The sequence below is a fragment of the Herpailurus yagouaroundi genome, unplaced genomic scaffold (assembly GCF_014898765.1).
Source record: "Herpailurus yagouaroundi ecotype Mexico unplaced genomic scaffold, PumYag 140, whole genome shotgun sequence".
Lineage (NCBI taxonomy): Eukaryota > Metazoa > Chordata > Mammalia > Carnivora > Felidae > Herpailurus > Herpailurus yagouaroundi.
This window is the reverse complement of record NW_024412395.1, coordinates 9,081,817-9,097,585: the sequence shown is the minus strand read 5'-3', so window position 1 is coordinate 9,097,585 and position 15,769 is coordinate 9,081,817. Positions and strand designations below refer to the sequence as shown.

Here is a 15,769-nt window from a genome sequence, read left to right as displayed (position 1 = left end):
CCTTATCAGACACATGATTTGCAGATACTCTTTTCATTCTGTGGGTGCTTTTTCACTTTCTTGATGATGTTTTTTGAAACATAAAAAAATTTTCAGGGCGCCTGTGTGCCTCACTTAGACAAGCGTGGGACTCTCGATTTCAGCTCAGGTCACGATCTCATGGTTGTGAGATCAAGCCCACATCTGCTCCATGCTGGGTGTGGAGGCTGCTTAAAATTCTCTCTCCCTCTCCCTCTGCCCTTGTGCTGCTCAAGTTTGCTCGCTTTCTTTCTCTCAAAAAAAAAAAATTTTTTTTTTCAAGTTTTTCATTTTGGACAAGTCTAATTTGTCTATTTTTTCTTTTGTTGCTTGTGCTTTTGGTGTCATATTGCCTAATACAACAAAGTGAAGATTTCACAGGTGTTTTCTTCTAAGAGTTTTATAAATTTCGCTTACATTAGAACTTTAATTTATGTTTTCATTTTTTTAATGTTTATTTATTTTGAGAGAGAGTGCGAGTGGGAGGAGGGGCAGAGAGAGAGAGGAGAGAGAAAATCCCAAGCAGGCTGCCAGTGCAGAACCCAACATGGGGCTTAAATGCAGGAAACTGTGAGATCATGACCGGCCGGAGATGAAGTCAAGATTCAGACACTTGACTGACTGAGCCACCCAGATGCCCCATTGTTAATTAATTTTTAATTAATTTTTGTATATGGCATGAGGTAGGGATCTAAATTTATTCTTTTCTTTTGCACGTGTTTTTCAATTGCTCCTAATTCTTTTATTTTTCATTTAAATTCAAGTTAGTTAACATACAGTGCAGTCTTGGCTTCAGGGGTAGATAATCTTTTTAACATCTATAGGATTTCTGAAGATGTTTTTCTTTTCATTCCTGATAGTGTTAATTTGTACCCTTTTTAAATCTCAGTTAATCTTGCCAAGTATATATTGATTTGGGGATGATGTTAATGGTATTAGTCTTTCCGGGTGCCTGGGTGGCTCAGTCGGTTAAGCGACAGACTTCAGCTCAGGTCATGATCTTGCAGTTCGTGAGTTCGAGTCCCGCGTCGGACTCTGTGCTGACAGCTCAGAGCCTGGAGCCTGCTTCGGATTCTGTGTCTTCCTCTCTCTCTGTCCCTCCCCTGCTCACGCTCTGTTTCTCTCTCTCTCTCTCTTAAAATATATATAATAGGGGCGCCTGGGTGGCTTAGTCGGTTAAATGTCTGACTTTGGCTCAGGTCATGATCTCGTGGTTCACGAGTTCGAGCCCCGCATCGGGCTCTGTGCTGACAGCTCAGAGCCTGGAGCCTGCTTTGGATTCTGTGTCTCCCTCTCTCACTGCCCCTCCCCTGCTCATGCTCTGTCGCTTTCTGCCTCAAAAATAAATAAACGTTAAAAAAAATTAAAAAAATATATATAATATAATCATTAAAAAGAATGTTTTAAAAAATGATATTAGTCTTTGCAAGTAATTAGCTTTTTGCTTTATCGATCTTCTCTATTACATGTTTTTTATTTAATTATTTTCTGCATTATATTATTTCCCTTCTACTTTGTGTTTACCTTGCTATCATTTTTCAAATATCTTGAGATAAATGGTTAAATTGTAAGTGTTCAGTTATTTTATCTAACGTACGCATCCAAGGCTAGAAGTTTCCTCTAAGCTTGGCTTTAGCTGCATTCCACGCAATTTGATATGTCATATTTTCATTCTCATCCAGTTAAAAATATTTTCTAATCCCTATTGTAATTTCTTCTTTGTCCATTGGGTTTCTTGGAAGTGTATCTTTAAATATAGTACTTGCGTAAGTATATCCTTCCCAACCTATTCTCACCTTACCTATATCCTGATGTTGAGATGTGCCTCTTGGAAACAGTATATAGCTGTGTGTGGTTTTTTTTCATCCAGTGTAATTTTTTCCCCCATTTGCTTGATACATTCTGTCCATTTGTATGTAGTGTAATTGGTAAGACGTTGGCTTAAATCTAACATGTCACTATGTGCATTCTATTTGTTTCATTAGCAATATTTCCTTTTCTATCCTCTTTGCCTTCTTTCGGGTTCATTATTTTTTTGTTATACAGTTTCCCCCTTTTTATGAGTTTGGAAGTCACACCCTCACCTTGCTTTAATTTTATTTTTGGTTTTCTCTAGAGTTTCAAAATGCAACGTTGGCTTTTAAAATCCTAATGTTAGTACTTCTTTTCCTCAGAACACTTGAACCTCAGTTGGCCCCCTTTTTACTTACATATCATTGTTACAAATTTTTTTTTTAATTTTTTTTTAACGTTTATTTATTTTTGGGACAGAGAGAGACAGAGCACGAACGGGGGAGGGGCAGAGAGAGAGGGAGACACAGAATCGGAAGCAGGCTCCAGGCTCTGAGCCATCAGCCCAGAGCCCGACGCGGGGCTCGAACTCGCGGACCGCGAGATCGTGACCTGAGCTGAAGTCGGACGCTCAACCGACTGAGCCACCCAGGTGCCCCTCATTGTTACAAATTTAAATTCTATATATATTTTACACTCCACAGGACAGTACTACTGTTTTTCTACATAGGCAGAATTATTTAGATTTGCCTTCATAATTACCATTTCCATTGATCCTCGTTCCTTTCTGTAACCATCACCTGGTATCTGGGATCATTTCTTTCTGCCTGGAGTAGCCCACCTAATACTTTTTATTTTTATTTATTTATGGCTTTTAAATTTTTTCATTAAGTTTTCACTCTTTTAAGTAGGCTCCACACCCGACGTGGGGCTTGAACTCACAACCCCGAGATTGGAGGTTGCATGCTGTGGCCAGTGCCCCCATTTAATACTTTTTTTTTTTTTTTTAATTTTTTTTTCAACGTTTATTTATTTTTGGGACAGAGAGAGACAGAGCATGAACGGGGGAGGGGCAGAGAGAGAGGGAGACACAGAATCGGAAACAGGCTCCAGGCTCCGAGCCATCAGCCCAGAGCCTGACGCGGGGCTCAAACTCACGGACCGTGAGATCGTGACCTGGCTGAAGTCAGACGCTCAACCGACTGCGCCACCCAGGCGCCCCATTTAATACTTTTTAAATTCAGGTCTGCTTATGAAGAATTGTATTGTTTTTGTTTGCCTGAAATTTTATTTATTTCACCTTCTGTCTGATAAGATGTTTTCCTTGGGTATAGAATCCCATTAGCATCTATTTTCTGTTGTTTCTGCCGGGAAGTCAGCCGACAGTCTCTCATCATTGTCTCTTCGAAAGTGTTTCTTTGTTTGTTTGTTTTTGTTTTTTTCCCCTAGCTGCTTTCAAGTTTCCTCTTTGTCTTGTTTTTGTGAAGTTTTACATGATGTGCCCACCTGCGAGTATTTTATTTACCCTTATCAGCAGGAACAGGACTAGAGCCGGGTGATGAGTTGTTTCGAGCACAAAATGGAAGGATGCAGTCAAGTTCAGGGCCATGCAAATTCCGTCTTCATTTCAGCCCTGCTTCCTGGAGTTCACTGGAAGTTTTCATTTGTAGTTCGATATGTTTAGTCTTTTTGAAAAATCCTCGGACTGGGGCGCCTGGGTGGCGCAGTCGGTGAAGCGTCCGACTTCAGCCAGGTCACGATCTCGCGGTCCGTGAGTTCGAGCCCCGCGTCGGGCTCTGGGCTGATGGCTCAGAGCCTGGAGCCTGCTTCCCATTCTGTGTCTCCCTCTCTCTCTGCCCCTTCCCCGTTCATGCTCTGTCTCTGTCTGTCCCAAAAATAAATAAACGTTGAAAAAAAAATTTTTTTTAAAAATAAAAAAAAAAAGAAAAATCCTTGGACATTCTCTTCTAACACATTGCTTCTACTCTCTTCTCTGGTCTCCTCCCCTTTGGGATTCACATCGCATGCATTTTACATCTTTTTATGGCTTCTATGCTCTTTACCGTTGCTTTTGTATTTGCCATGCTTTTGATTCTCTGTGCTTCATTCTTTTTTTTTTTTTTTAATGTTTATTTGTTTTTGAGAGACAGAGACAGAGCATGAGTGGGGGAGGGGCAGAGAGAGAGGGAGACACAGAATCGGAAGCAGGCTCCAGGCTCTGAGCTGTCTGCACAGAGCCCGACATGGGGCTCGAACCCACGAACTTTGAGATCATGACCTGAGCCGAAGTCAGTCGCTCAACCGACTGGGCCACCCAGGTGCCCCTCTGTGCCTCATTCTTAATACTGTCTTCTGGCCTGCCTTCCAGTTCTCTGATCATCTTTTTAGCTATGTCTAATCTGTTGTTAAATTTACCCTGAGTTTTTTGTTGTTGTTGTTGTTGTTGTTTTCAGCGTTTATTCATTTATTTTCAGAGAGAGGGAGAAAGAGAGAGAGAACATGCAAGAAGGGAGGGGCAGAGAGGGTGTGTACCCAGCAGGCTGCATGCTGTCAGCGCAGAGCCTGACATGGGGCTCAAACTCACGAACTGTGAGATCATGACCTGAGCCAAAATCAAGAGTCGGACGCTTAACTGACTGAGCCACCCAGGTGCCCCAATTTCCTGAGCTCTTAATTGCTGTGAGTTGTAGTTTTCAGTTCTAGAAGCTCTTTTTTTTTTATTCTATGATGCCCTTTAAAAAAATGTGGTGGATTCTTAAAAGTTTCCAGTCCTCTGTGGAAATTCTCAGTTTATCTTTTAGCTCTTTGAACATGTTACCGTTAAAATCTGTGTTTGATAACCCCTCTTGCTGGAGTGCTTGCAGATATTACCCATTGTCGGTTTTATTCTGTTGGTCTCAGTTCTTGTTGTGTTGCCCCCTCGTGTGGCAGGTTATAATTTATTGTGTGCTGGACAGTGTACTTGAAACACTAGATGAACGTGTTTATGGCCCACATGATGTTGTCTTCCTCGAGAGGAGATTTTGTTTGCTTCGGCCAGGAGCTGGGGCACTAGCGATTTGGATCGTATTACTTCTACTAAAGGGAATCAGGCTGTCAAAAGCCTTCCTCCAACATCTCGGTTGCCTTAGCTTTCTCTTCAGGATCAGCAAACACGCCCAGGACACAAGTTGCCCTAAATGCTACGCTCATCTCTCCAGATTTCCATCTTCTTGTTGCTAATTCCTAGTAATTCCCAGGAGTTTTTCATTACTTTAACTCCCTGATGTGTTAATCAATTTGCAAAATATATTGTCCAACTTTTTTTTTTTTTAATTTTATTGTTAACAGGTTGGTGTTCTTCCTGGTTCGCATTTTTATTTTTTTTTTAATCATTTTTATTTATTTTTGAGATAGAGAGAGGCAGATCATGAGCACGGGAGGGGCAGAGAGAGAGGGAGACACAGAATCCAAAGCAGGCTCCAGGCTCTGAGCTGTCAGCACAGAGCCCAACGCGGAGCTCGAACTCACGGACCGTGAGATCATGACCTGAGCCGAAGTCGGACGCCCAACCAACTGAGCCACCCAGGCGCCCCATTGTCCAACTTTTTTAGTTACTTTCTGTAGAGAGTTTTACCCCAAATTATCTGCTACACTGTTATCAGAAGAGGAAATCCTCAGGGGCACCTGGATGACTCAGTCGGTTAAGCATCTGACTCCTGATTTTGGCTCAGGTCGCGATCTGACAGTTCGTGGGTTGGAGCCTCGCATCAGGCTCTGCACTGGCAGCACGGAGCCTGCTTGGCGTTCTTTCTCTCTCTCCTTCTCTCTGCCCCTCCCCTGCTCACACTCTCTAACTCTCAAAATAAATAAACACGATAAAAAGAGGCAATCCTCCTTATCTTTTTATTTTCCACCGTACATTATTTGTGAGCATCCCCCCCATGTGTTTAAGAATTTTTGAATGTACGCTTTTTCTTTTTTTGAAAGAAAGAGCAACTGGAGGAGAAGGGTGGGGCGGGGGGGGTGTGGAGAGAGAGAGAGACGGGGTCGGGGGGTTGGGGGAGGGAGGGAGAGAATCTCAAGCAGGGTCCCTGCTCAGAGTGGAGCCCGATGCAAGGCTCCATCACATGACCCTGGGATCACGACCTGAGCCAAAACCAAGAGCTGGGCACTCAACCAACTGAGCCACCAGGCACCCCTGAACATCCCCTCTTGCATCCTGGATAGTCTTCGATCAAAAGGCCAAGCCGTGACTTATTTAGCTGTTTTATCTTCCGGTGGATGTTGTGGGTTGTCTGTCTTTCTGGGGCTCAGGGTTACCCATGACAAATGATGGAGTCCCCCGCAGGTACTTTCAGCGGGAAGGGGTTTCTTGCAGAGCGTTTGGCAGTGGACGCTATCTTTGCAAGAGCCAGAGGGTCCGCTGGGGGGCCACCCAGCCAGGAACAACGGCAGACGGAGAAAGTTCCTTGTCCTAAGGGGACAAACCCTCGTGGCCCACCTACCGCTTGCTGGCCAGGGCCCCGCAGACCAGCCGGAACCTGCTCCTGGGCTGTCTGCCAAGAACCGAACGTCACCACCGCCGTGTCCATCCTCAACGCGATTTGCTTACCATCACGTGAGGCGCCTCTCCTTGACAGAACCGAGCCACCCCCAGAACCCAGTACAGATGGAGTTTGCTCAGCAGTAGAGGAAGGCATGCTAGAAAGCTTGGGAGATGCGTTTAGCAAGCCAGTCCTCCTCGGACTCGGCACCTCTGCATTGCAACCCGACGCTTTCAAGAGCAACCATCTTCCCGGCCCCCCCCCCCCCCCCCCGGCCGCCACCCAACCCCCACCGCCCCCGGGTGTGTCTTTCCCCGGGCTCTCTTTCCCATCCTTTGGAGAATGTCTCACACAGGGTATAAGCCACCTGACTTGGCTGAGAAAGCAGGATCCTCTGTAATCGATAGCAGTGTGGACATCACCAGAACCATTACTCCTTTTGGCCTTTATGAGGAAGCAAAACCAGGTGAGAGAGCAGTGAGCTGAGCAGGAAAAAGAACCACGAGACACGAAGTCGCTCTCACATTTAGGGGTCCAAGGGGCTATGGGAAACTGTTGCTGGGAAGGAGATGTTCTATCCCTCCTCTGCCCCCCATTGTCATGTGCAGAAAAGGTGTCCTATAAAGGTTGATGTTGTTCTATACTCGGATGTCTCCCCAGACACAGGCCTGTTAGGACATGGGATGGTCTCATGTAGTGTGGCATTCCTTGAATGGTGGTCCACAGATGTATTCTCAGGGGTCGGCAAGTTCTCGGCAAGAAGTAAAACCCCGCGAGTTTCTAGGTCTATCGTGATCAAAACCAATAGGAGACATTTAAATCACGTTATAGTTTAGGATTCTCGCACTTTTTTTGTTAAGTTATGAAATGTTTCATAATACAAAGGTATACGTAACATGAATGTTAGTAATGAGCTATAAAAATAAAATGAGCACCTGTGAACTCACCACCCAAATTATGAGCCAGACCATCATGGATGTCATTGAACTTGGCCCCCTGCTTCTCCTTATTCTCCCGTGTTAAAGCAAAATACACAATGGAGACGAGCAGACGAAACCATGTAAGCCACATAAACAAAACGAGATCTAGCTCATTCCATGAACGTAAGTACAAAAACGTCTTATTCTTATAGATGTCTCTGAGAAACCATTAAAGAAATTTAAGCCCATTTCCTAAAATTATAGGAAATAATCCCTTTTAACCAATCCCCTGCCGTCTAGAAACCCCCATTCTGATCCCCAATCATTATCGAGGTCAAAAAAGTTCATTTTCACTCAACGCTTACTAAATACCGTTTTACTGAGCCGGGTTGAATTGTTGCTGTTCTGGATCGTTGAAACCTGCTTCCCGGAACCAACCAACCCCTCTCCTCAATTTGTTTTGTATCTGCTTACTTCGTCAAGTTTTACCACAACCTACGTGCCTCTAAAAGACACATGGTTATTTAGTTTTGGTTATTTCCACCTTTAAAAACTTAAAAAAAAATGGTCACATGTGCTCCACATTCTTCTGGGGCTTTCTTTTCCCTCCAAATGGTGTTCCTGAGATTTATGTTCATTGCCCTGCTGTGTGGGACCCCATTACGTGACTAGTCCACAAAGCCTCCGTCCTCCCTCCTGTTAGGGCTCAGCTTCGCGCTGGGTCTTGTGTTGGTCTTAGGAACCATGCCGCCTCCAGGGCTTGAGGCTGTCTTCCAAAGCGCTCATGCCTGGTTCGTCCAGGGCCCTGGCCCACGAGTGGAATGGATGCGTCGTCGGGTACCTGAATCTGCAGCGTTACGAGAGAACGTCGAACTTTTCCACAGTGGTCATCCTGCTCCATGATTTTAGGGCTGGTAGAAGCCGAAAGACTCACCTGAGTTTACACAGATGAAAAATGGAAGCGTCGGAAGCCAGGTCCGACTAGAAGGCCCAGGCTCACTTCTGCACTCAATTGGTTGGACCACTGATCAAAAGTAGCGGCTAACACAACAGGCCAGGCGGGGGCCAGGGGCACTTTTTATCTAAGGACGCACAGATATCCTATGAGAGAGGCACTATTGGCACTCTGCCCATTCAGAGGAAGAAATTGAGGCAGGAAGACCTTATAAACTTGCCCAAGGTCACACAGAGCTGCGACTTGAACCCAGGCAGGGTACCAGCAGTGGTTGCCTTCTTGTGCCCTTCTTCAGGGCTCCTGAAGAAATAGAAAAAGGTCTAGGTCACAGGGCATGCCCTTGAGATCACTCGAGGAACCGCATTCATTCACTCATTCACTCATTCAGCACCTACCGCGAACCAGCACACGGGCCGTGTTTGGGATACAGACGTAAATGACACAGGCCCAGTTCCGTCCCACAAGTATGGGTGAAACAGACAAATAATCACACAAACGGATATAACATGTTAGGAAAGAACAGTAAAGGAACGAATTTATTATAATTTTTTTCAAGTTTATTTTTATTTATTTTGAGAGATAGAGAGCAAGCAGGGGAGGGGCAAAGAGAGAGAGAGAGCAAGAGAATCCCAAGCAGGCTCTGTGCTGTCAGCACTGAGGTCGACATGGGGTTCAAACTCACACGGTGAGATCACCACCTGAGCCGAAATCAAGAGTTGGGCGCTTAACCGACGGAGCCACCCAGGCGCCCCAAAGGGACTAATTTAGATTCTTCTCCAAAGAAGTAATGACCTGGCATTAAAGCTGAGACATAAAGCACCTGTAAAAGCCAAGGGACGCGTGTGCACAGGTGCGTGTGCGTGTGTGCGGGTGTGTGTGCATGGAGCGACTGCAAGGTCAGAAGCACAGCAATGACAGGTCAGATGAGCATTCTTTAAAAAGGGGGCCGTGTCCCTTTAGGAAGGAGAAGGCGGTGGGGGGGGGAGGGTGGGCAGCAGAGGATGGGACGGCTCCTCAGTGGCTGCGCAGGGGACAGAGGAGCTGTGGTCGGGAGGGGAGAGTGAGGGGAGCCTTCAGGGCCCACTGTGGAGGGGGCTCGGTGTACCCGGGAGCCGCAGGTGTGGGGCGGGCAGGATGGGGGAAGGGCCAGGCCTTAGCAGGTACCGAAACGGAGGGTGGTGGGATTGGGAGACCAGCTGGGAGGCACCACTGTGGACACGCTCCGTTTGAACACTCCCCGAGGCGTCCACGCGCAGGAACCCTGAAGGCACTTGGGCGTGTGAGTCAGGAGCTCGGAGGACATGAGGTGTGGCCACCGGACACGGCGGGCGTGCAGAGGTGCGGGGGGGCCGAGTGCCCTGTGGAGAGGGTGCCCAAGGAGCCTGGCGACAGGAGGTGCAGCTGCCCCCCTCTCTCCTCCCCCTGACCCCCACCAAGCCCTCACTCCACTCCCAGGCTTTTGCAGAGAAAGAAACTGAGGTCATCCTGAGCCGGAGTCATCTGGGGGAGGCCATACACCCTGAAACTCTCCAGTTGGGTTCAAGACCCAGACTCCCAGACCTCCTGCCAGCTGGGGGGGGGGGTGCCTTCCCCGCCTCGCCAGGCCCGGTGAGCCGTGCCCCAAGCGTGGCACCAAAAGGCTTGGGGTGAGGAAACTGCAGGCCCGCACGTGGGGGAGCAGGAGGCCAGAGGGGAGGCGCTGACGGGTGCTGGCGTTGGGGACGCCCATGTCACCCCCCAAGCCGTCGAAGGTGGAGACGGCCAGGGAGGCACAGAACCAGAACCACGGCTGCAGGAGGCGGTGGTAGTGCCTGGGCCCGGGTGGGGGGCTGCGGGCAGGGCACCGGGGAGGTGGGGGCACCCCAGAGCCTCCAGGAATGTGCCCGGGGACACTGTGCCTCCGGAGCGCACAACCTCTGGGGCCTCGGCACTGGCAGCGGGCCCGCCGTCTGAGGAGGGCACTGGTGTGGAAGCGTTTTCATGTTTTTTAAATACATAATCTGGGATTAGATGCCCATTCACATGACCTTTGTCCGCTCTTGCCTGCAGCCACTTCAGGGTGAGTTAATAAATACCGGAGGAAACCGAGGGGCCGGGAGGCCTCGGTGAAGGCTCTGCGGGAAGAGCGTTCCCCTGAGCAGGGGACTTTGTGTCCGGGGGGTCCCGTTTGCCCCAGACGCTCCCGGCTTCCCTCTGCTGACGGCACCCCATTCCCTTCCGAAGTCCCAGTCGCGAGGCTAAGTCAGACAGTCACCACCCATCACCTGTGATGTCAGCAGCCATCTGGCCGATGCTGCTGCAGCCAATGCTGTTTTCTGCAAGAGCTTCTGTCGAACCGTCGGAAAGCTGGGGACCAAACCACCCGTCGTGTTTCAAGGCAAGTGCTCTGCAGTGGTTCTCCAGCTGCGATCCCAGACCAAGCAGCGCTGGCATCACCGGGGACCCTGTTAGAAACGCACCCTCCCGGGCCCCCCTTCAGTCCTACAGAACCTGCTGCTCTGGGGGTGGCGCCTGGCCGTCTGCTTCCCAAGGTTTCCACCTTGGGAAGCTCGGACAGGTTCAGGGGGTCCTGGAATCTTCTACGATTGAGTGCAAGCCTGAGTGGAAGTGTGTACTTTCTGGACAGATGATCATTCAGACCCAGAGCCAAGTGCTGCACATTGCAGCAGGTCTCTGTGCCCCCCGCCCCACAGCTGTGGCCGTGACCCTCTTCGAGATGGGGAGGACTCACTGGCAGCCCTGGGAAGGGCAGGGCAATGGCACCAGGGGTTAGAGACCCAAATATGTAAAGCCGTGCTGCCTGCCTTGCCTGACGGGCGGTCTGTCCCCTGGGGGTTTTCCACATTGGCTAACGGGACGATGGACGGAACATGCAGGCCTGTGGGGGTGGCTCCGTCCGCGGTTACTTCCCTCCTGACCACGGGAGGCAGGGCAGGGGTGTCTGCAGCACCTACTCGACCCACCGACCCATCGGCAGCTTCACTGACATCACCCCAATTAACCCTCACAGCCCCTCCGTGAAGTCGTTCTTGTTCCATGTTACAAATGGAACCACCAGGGGCGCCTGGGGGGGCTCAGTCGGTTAAGCGTCCGACTTCAGCTCAGGTCATGGATCTCCTGGTCTGTGAGTTCAAGCCCTGCGTCAGGCTCTGTGCTGACGGCTCGGAGCCTGGAGCCTGCGTCGGATTCTGTGTCTCCCTCTTTCTGCCCCTCCCCTGCTTGCTGTCTCTCTCTCTCTCTCTCTCAAAAATAATAAACATTAAAAAAAAAAAAAAAATAGGAACCACCAGGGCAGGAAGAGTAGTGACTTGTGGGGGCTGGGGATGGGGTGGCTGGGACTTGAGCCCAGGTATTTTTGGTTGCGTTCACCATGCTGTCACATGTCAAACAGGGGTAGGAGGTGGTGGGCCACAGGGAGAGGGGCTCAGAGTCATGGGGTGGCGGTAACTGAGATGCATCATGGGCACAATGGAAAACTCAATCTTGCTTTAGTAAAAGTAAAGGAAGGCTTCGAAAAAGTGGATTGGTTCCAGCTCTGTACTGACAGCTCAGAGCCTGGAGCCTGCTTCCGATTCTGCCCCTCCCCTGCTCACGCGCTCTCTCTCTCAAAAACAAACATTAAAACCCCCTTTTTTTTTAACCCCAAAAAGTGGATTGGTGCCCTTGGTGTCCTAGACCTGTTCCTCCTAAGCCTGTGGTCCTGTCAGCTGTCAGGGGACCCTCTCCATGTCCTTCCCTGAGGTCCAGACTGCTCACAACAGCCCCCAGGGCGGGAGGGGGGGGGCACGCCCCCTGGAGTGTGACTTGTGTATGTGTTAGAGGAAGCTCCCCTGATGGAATCCTCTCCAAGTTCCCACAAGTGTGGCCACATTCTGGCTTTGGGACACGGTGCAAGCGATCTACAGGGCCCGGAGAGGAAAGAGACTGCTCTCATCAAGAAACTGAATTAAGATTCATTTATTCTAGGGCAAACTCAAAAGGGTTTTTTTTGTTTGTTTTCTTTTTTAGCAAATCCTAGCACATTATTAACAAAAAAAATCTGTACATTTGCCATGATACACTTGAGAGTGAAACAAATAAGATATAAATACAGATATGGATGTAACATGAAAAGCCCCCCGAAAACGAAAACGAAACCCAAAAACCCAACCTGGGGGTGTGGGGACCATGCGTGTGAACACAGTGCCAACAAAACTATTTTGGTGGCTGCTAGTTTTCAGAGCGGTTTTTTTTTTTTTTTTTTCTATTTTCCAAATATCATTGTTAGCAAAGTCCTGGTGGGATTCTACAAAGTTCTTATTTGCTGTTCTTTCACGTGTAGTATTATGCTCGATAAATAAAGGGCGGCAGGGGAAAAAAACCAGACTGATGAGACCAAAATTGGTTGCATTACCTGCGCAGGGTAGGACAAGCCAGTGAGGAGCCACAGAGAGGCCGTCCTGGGCTGCCTGCGGCCCGCGCGGAAGCACACACAGTGGACTCGAACTTGAACAAAGCTGCGTGCCCGCGCCCACCGCAGCCTGCGGGGCGCACCGAGGCCTGCAGAGGGAGGGCACGGGGCGGGGCTCTTCGGGGGCCCCCCGGACTGTCGGGTAAACAGGGGAGGCAAACACGGTTTCGCAGTTTTGGGTGTTTCGTCCAAACAGGAGCCCTGCAGGGAGGCGGCGGCAAGGCGAGGCAGCTGTCGGGGCTCGGGGGGCGGCGGCGGGCGCGGCTCCCTCCCGGTGAGGTGGTGGCGGCGGCATGCGAGTCTCCCCGGTGGCGGTGCCGGCGTGGGCAGCAGTTCTGATTGAGGCCAAGAGACCTGTGATTGTATCCCTCTCTAGGTGGGGAGATTGAAGGTCGGGGAAGTGACATTCGAGGCTAGCCCTTTGTGAGTACAATGAGGACATTCGGCAATGTTCAAGCTTCTTCCCAGCTGCAGGGGGGGGGGGGGGAGGAGGCAGGGAGTCACAGAGTTCAAGGGGCAAGGTCTTTCCAAACGCATGAGGCATACAAGAACTCATAAATAACCTAGCAGAACGCACATTTCTACAACAGAGGAGTAATCAAAAGGTGCCCTGACTCACTTGTCGAGTGTAAAAAGGAAATCCCATTAGTGAGATATTAACAAACGTCATTTATCAATGAAAGTAAGGCCTGGTCCTGCTATGTTTTGAGCCAAAAATAAGTCAATAATATTCAACCACTTAAAATGCACCCCTGAAGTTCCTTCAACAGCAGCAGCGGGGTACTTCCCTCCAAGTGCAAGATACCCCCCCACACACACACACACTCGCGCACACACACACACACACACACACACACACACTCTCTCTCTCTCTCACTCTCTCTCTCAGTGAAGGCACCCTGGCTTCACTGTTCCTGGACCTTTGTTTTCAGTGCCTAGTTCCAAATAAAGTATCTAAAAATACCTTCTGAGTGAAAATGAGTTGTGTGTGCTACAGCGTTGCAACTTCCAAACGAGGCGGGAGGGTCAGAGATTGGGGGGCGGTCTGTAGGTGTCAGCGGGACCACCGCCCAGTCTCTGCTTCTGGGTGCTTCTGGCTGCAAGGGGGGTTCTGCATCAGAACAGCAAACACCTCATTACAAAGTAACACCAGAACAGGCATTTTCCTCAGGGAAAACCCAGTTCAATTTAGAGAGGATAGAAAGCTTCACGACTGCAACAAGAGTTTCCATTTCACTTGAAGAATTTTACTCAAAACTTATTTTAACCAGACTCTAATCTTTATAGTCCCTTTTATTGGAGAGTGAAACCCTTAAGAAAAATGTTTAGGAAGGGTAGTTTCTCTGGTAATTTCTCAGTGAAGAAACGTTAAAACTGGGTTTCAAATCTTGTTTTCCTGCAATGTGCCACTCACCATTGCTTTTTCCTCAAACAACTATTTCAACAGATGATCAAGGAAGTACTTCCGTCCATAAAATTAAAAAAAAGGATTCTGATACCTGGTCTCTCTAGATTTTCCTTCGATCCTAATCCCAAATGAAACCAAGAAGTCAAAACTGGGGTGGCAGAGTTATCATTCATCAGACTGGCCAGAACACTTCGAACTGAGCAGCTGAGGTGGAGGCTGGGGGACAGGAGAGGAGACGGTGCTGAATCGGAAAACCCTGACCAAGCAGCAGGGCCACAGGGGAGGCCCTGTTAACATAGTGTTTCCCCAACATCTGCGTAGTGAAATAAACACACACACCCCTTCTCTTGTATCTTCCAGGCTTCACGAAATGCCACTTTAGGCACTCCCCCTAAGGGATGCTATACATTTACCTGGACTTTTCTGTTTGGATTTAAACGGAAGAAACAATTCTTTCGAGTAGAAGCTCTGGGTGGGGATAGTGCGAGTGGAGGGTTCAGAGGCGCTGGGAGCCCGTCCTGGAAGGGGCCTGAGGAGGGGGCCCTGGGCCTCCAGTCCAGAAAGTGTACAAGCAAAATCCCACGTGTTTGTTAAAAGACGGTCTTCAGGCTTCTGTTTGTTTCTTGCCGGGATTTGACTCACGTTCTTAGTAGGTCTCACAATCCAACTGAAGGACGTACGACCCTTTCCTGGTGTCACAGGCCGTGTCCAGAAGAAGTAAGCGAAGATGAGATAGAAACACAAATTAACACACCCTCCTCAATGTTATGAACTAAGAGAAAATGCTACTTTCTACCACGTATTGGCTAGAGAGATCTGATTTGCGAAAACTGCACCCCACACACATGGTTTTATGATCTCAGCAGGCTGTACAAGACATGGGTAAGTATGGCTCTTTTCTTATTCCGCTTGTTTTGTACGAAGACTGCAAAACAGGCCTTGCTTCCTTTACATTCAATACCAGTAAGATTCTACACAAAAGCTGGAAGGGACCAAAATACTGATTGTAATAAATATCTGCGGGCCTCCGTGTACTGACTGGGCAGCCGATGGGGGGGTGGGGGGGGGCGGGGAAGGTCTCTGAGAGGCACCACCGATTGCTTCTAGGGCGACAGAAAGAGACTCTGGAGCTGCCATTAGCTGTGTGTGGACACGTCGGAGGAGGAGCTGCTGTTGCTGTTTGTGGTTTGGGCCCTCTTTATGTATAAGTTGAGTAGCTTCATCTGCAAAGAGAAGACGTGACAGATTAGCAGGAGGAAGGCAATCAGGGAGCAGGAGATGAAAAACCCCAGGTGACAATCAGAAGAGAGCACGTCCCTTCGTTGAGAAATTCAGGACACAAACACGGAGTGCCCACCACGCGTTCGGCACACACCTACCAGCGGGGAGGGCCACGACCACGACCACGGGAGGGGTCAGAGTCTGGGAGGGGAGGGGCAGTGGGTTCTCAAGAAAGAATGAAAGCGTCACTCTAAGCACTCTAAGCAGGGGCACAAGGGCTCCCTGGAAGCAGCTGTGTGAAGGGGCGACTGAGGCCCGTGGCTCCACGCGGTCTGGCGGGGAAAGAAGGGTGTGAGCCCAGCTCCACAGGGACGAGATCTGCTAGGCAAGGTACAGGTTGGGTCTTCTGACCTTCACCCCTCGGCTGCAGCTGTGCCCTCCACACGGACACCTCTCTCCTCCCCCTTCTGGGCCCACCAA

At 49.2% G+C, this 15,769-nt stretch overlaps 2 protein-coding genes across 27 annotated transcripts in view; both read right to left on the bottom strand.

Moving 5' to 3' along the window:
* Nucleotides 1–12,955, bottom strand: part of TFCP2L1 (transcription factor CP2 like 1) — a 95,509-nt gene extending 82,554 nt beyond the window's left edge. The window contains exons 1-3 of the mRNA XM_040474662.1: nucleotides 12,744–12,955; nucleotides 9,844–10,039; nucleotides 9,375–9,568 (exon numbers count right to left, since the gene is read on the bottom strand). Coding sequence (XP_040330596.1) covers nucleotides 9,375–9,568; nucleotides 9,844–10,039; nucleotides 12,744–12,955 — 602 coding nt within the window. The remainder of the gene's footprint in view (nucleotides 1–9,374; nucleotides 9,569–9,843; nucleotides 10,040–12,743) is intronic.
* Nucleotides 12,400–15,769, bottom strand: part of CLASP1 (cytoplasmic linker associated protein 1) — a 277,455-nt gene continuing 274,085 nt past the window's right edge. For all 26 annotated transcript variants that reach the window (XM_040474788.1, XM_040474793.1, XM_040474790.1 and 23 more), the window contains one exon: nucleotides 12,400–15,291. In XM_040474788.1, the coding sequence (XP_040330722.1) occupies nucleotides 15,205–15,291 (87 nt within the window). In that variant the 3' untranslated portion in view covers nucleotides 12,400–15,204. The remainder of the gene's footprint in view (nucleotides 15,292–15,769) is intronic.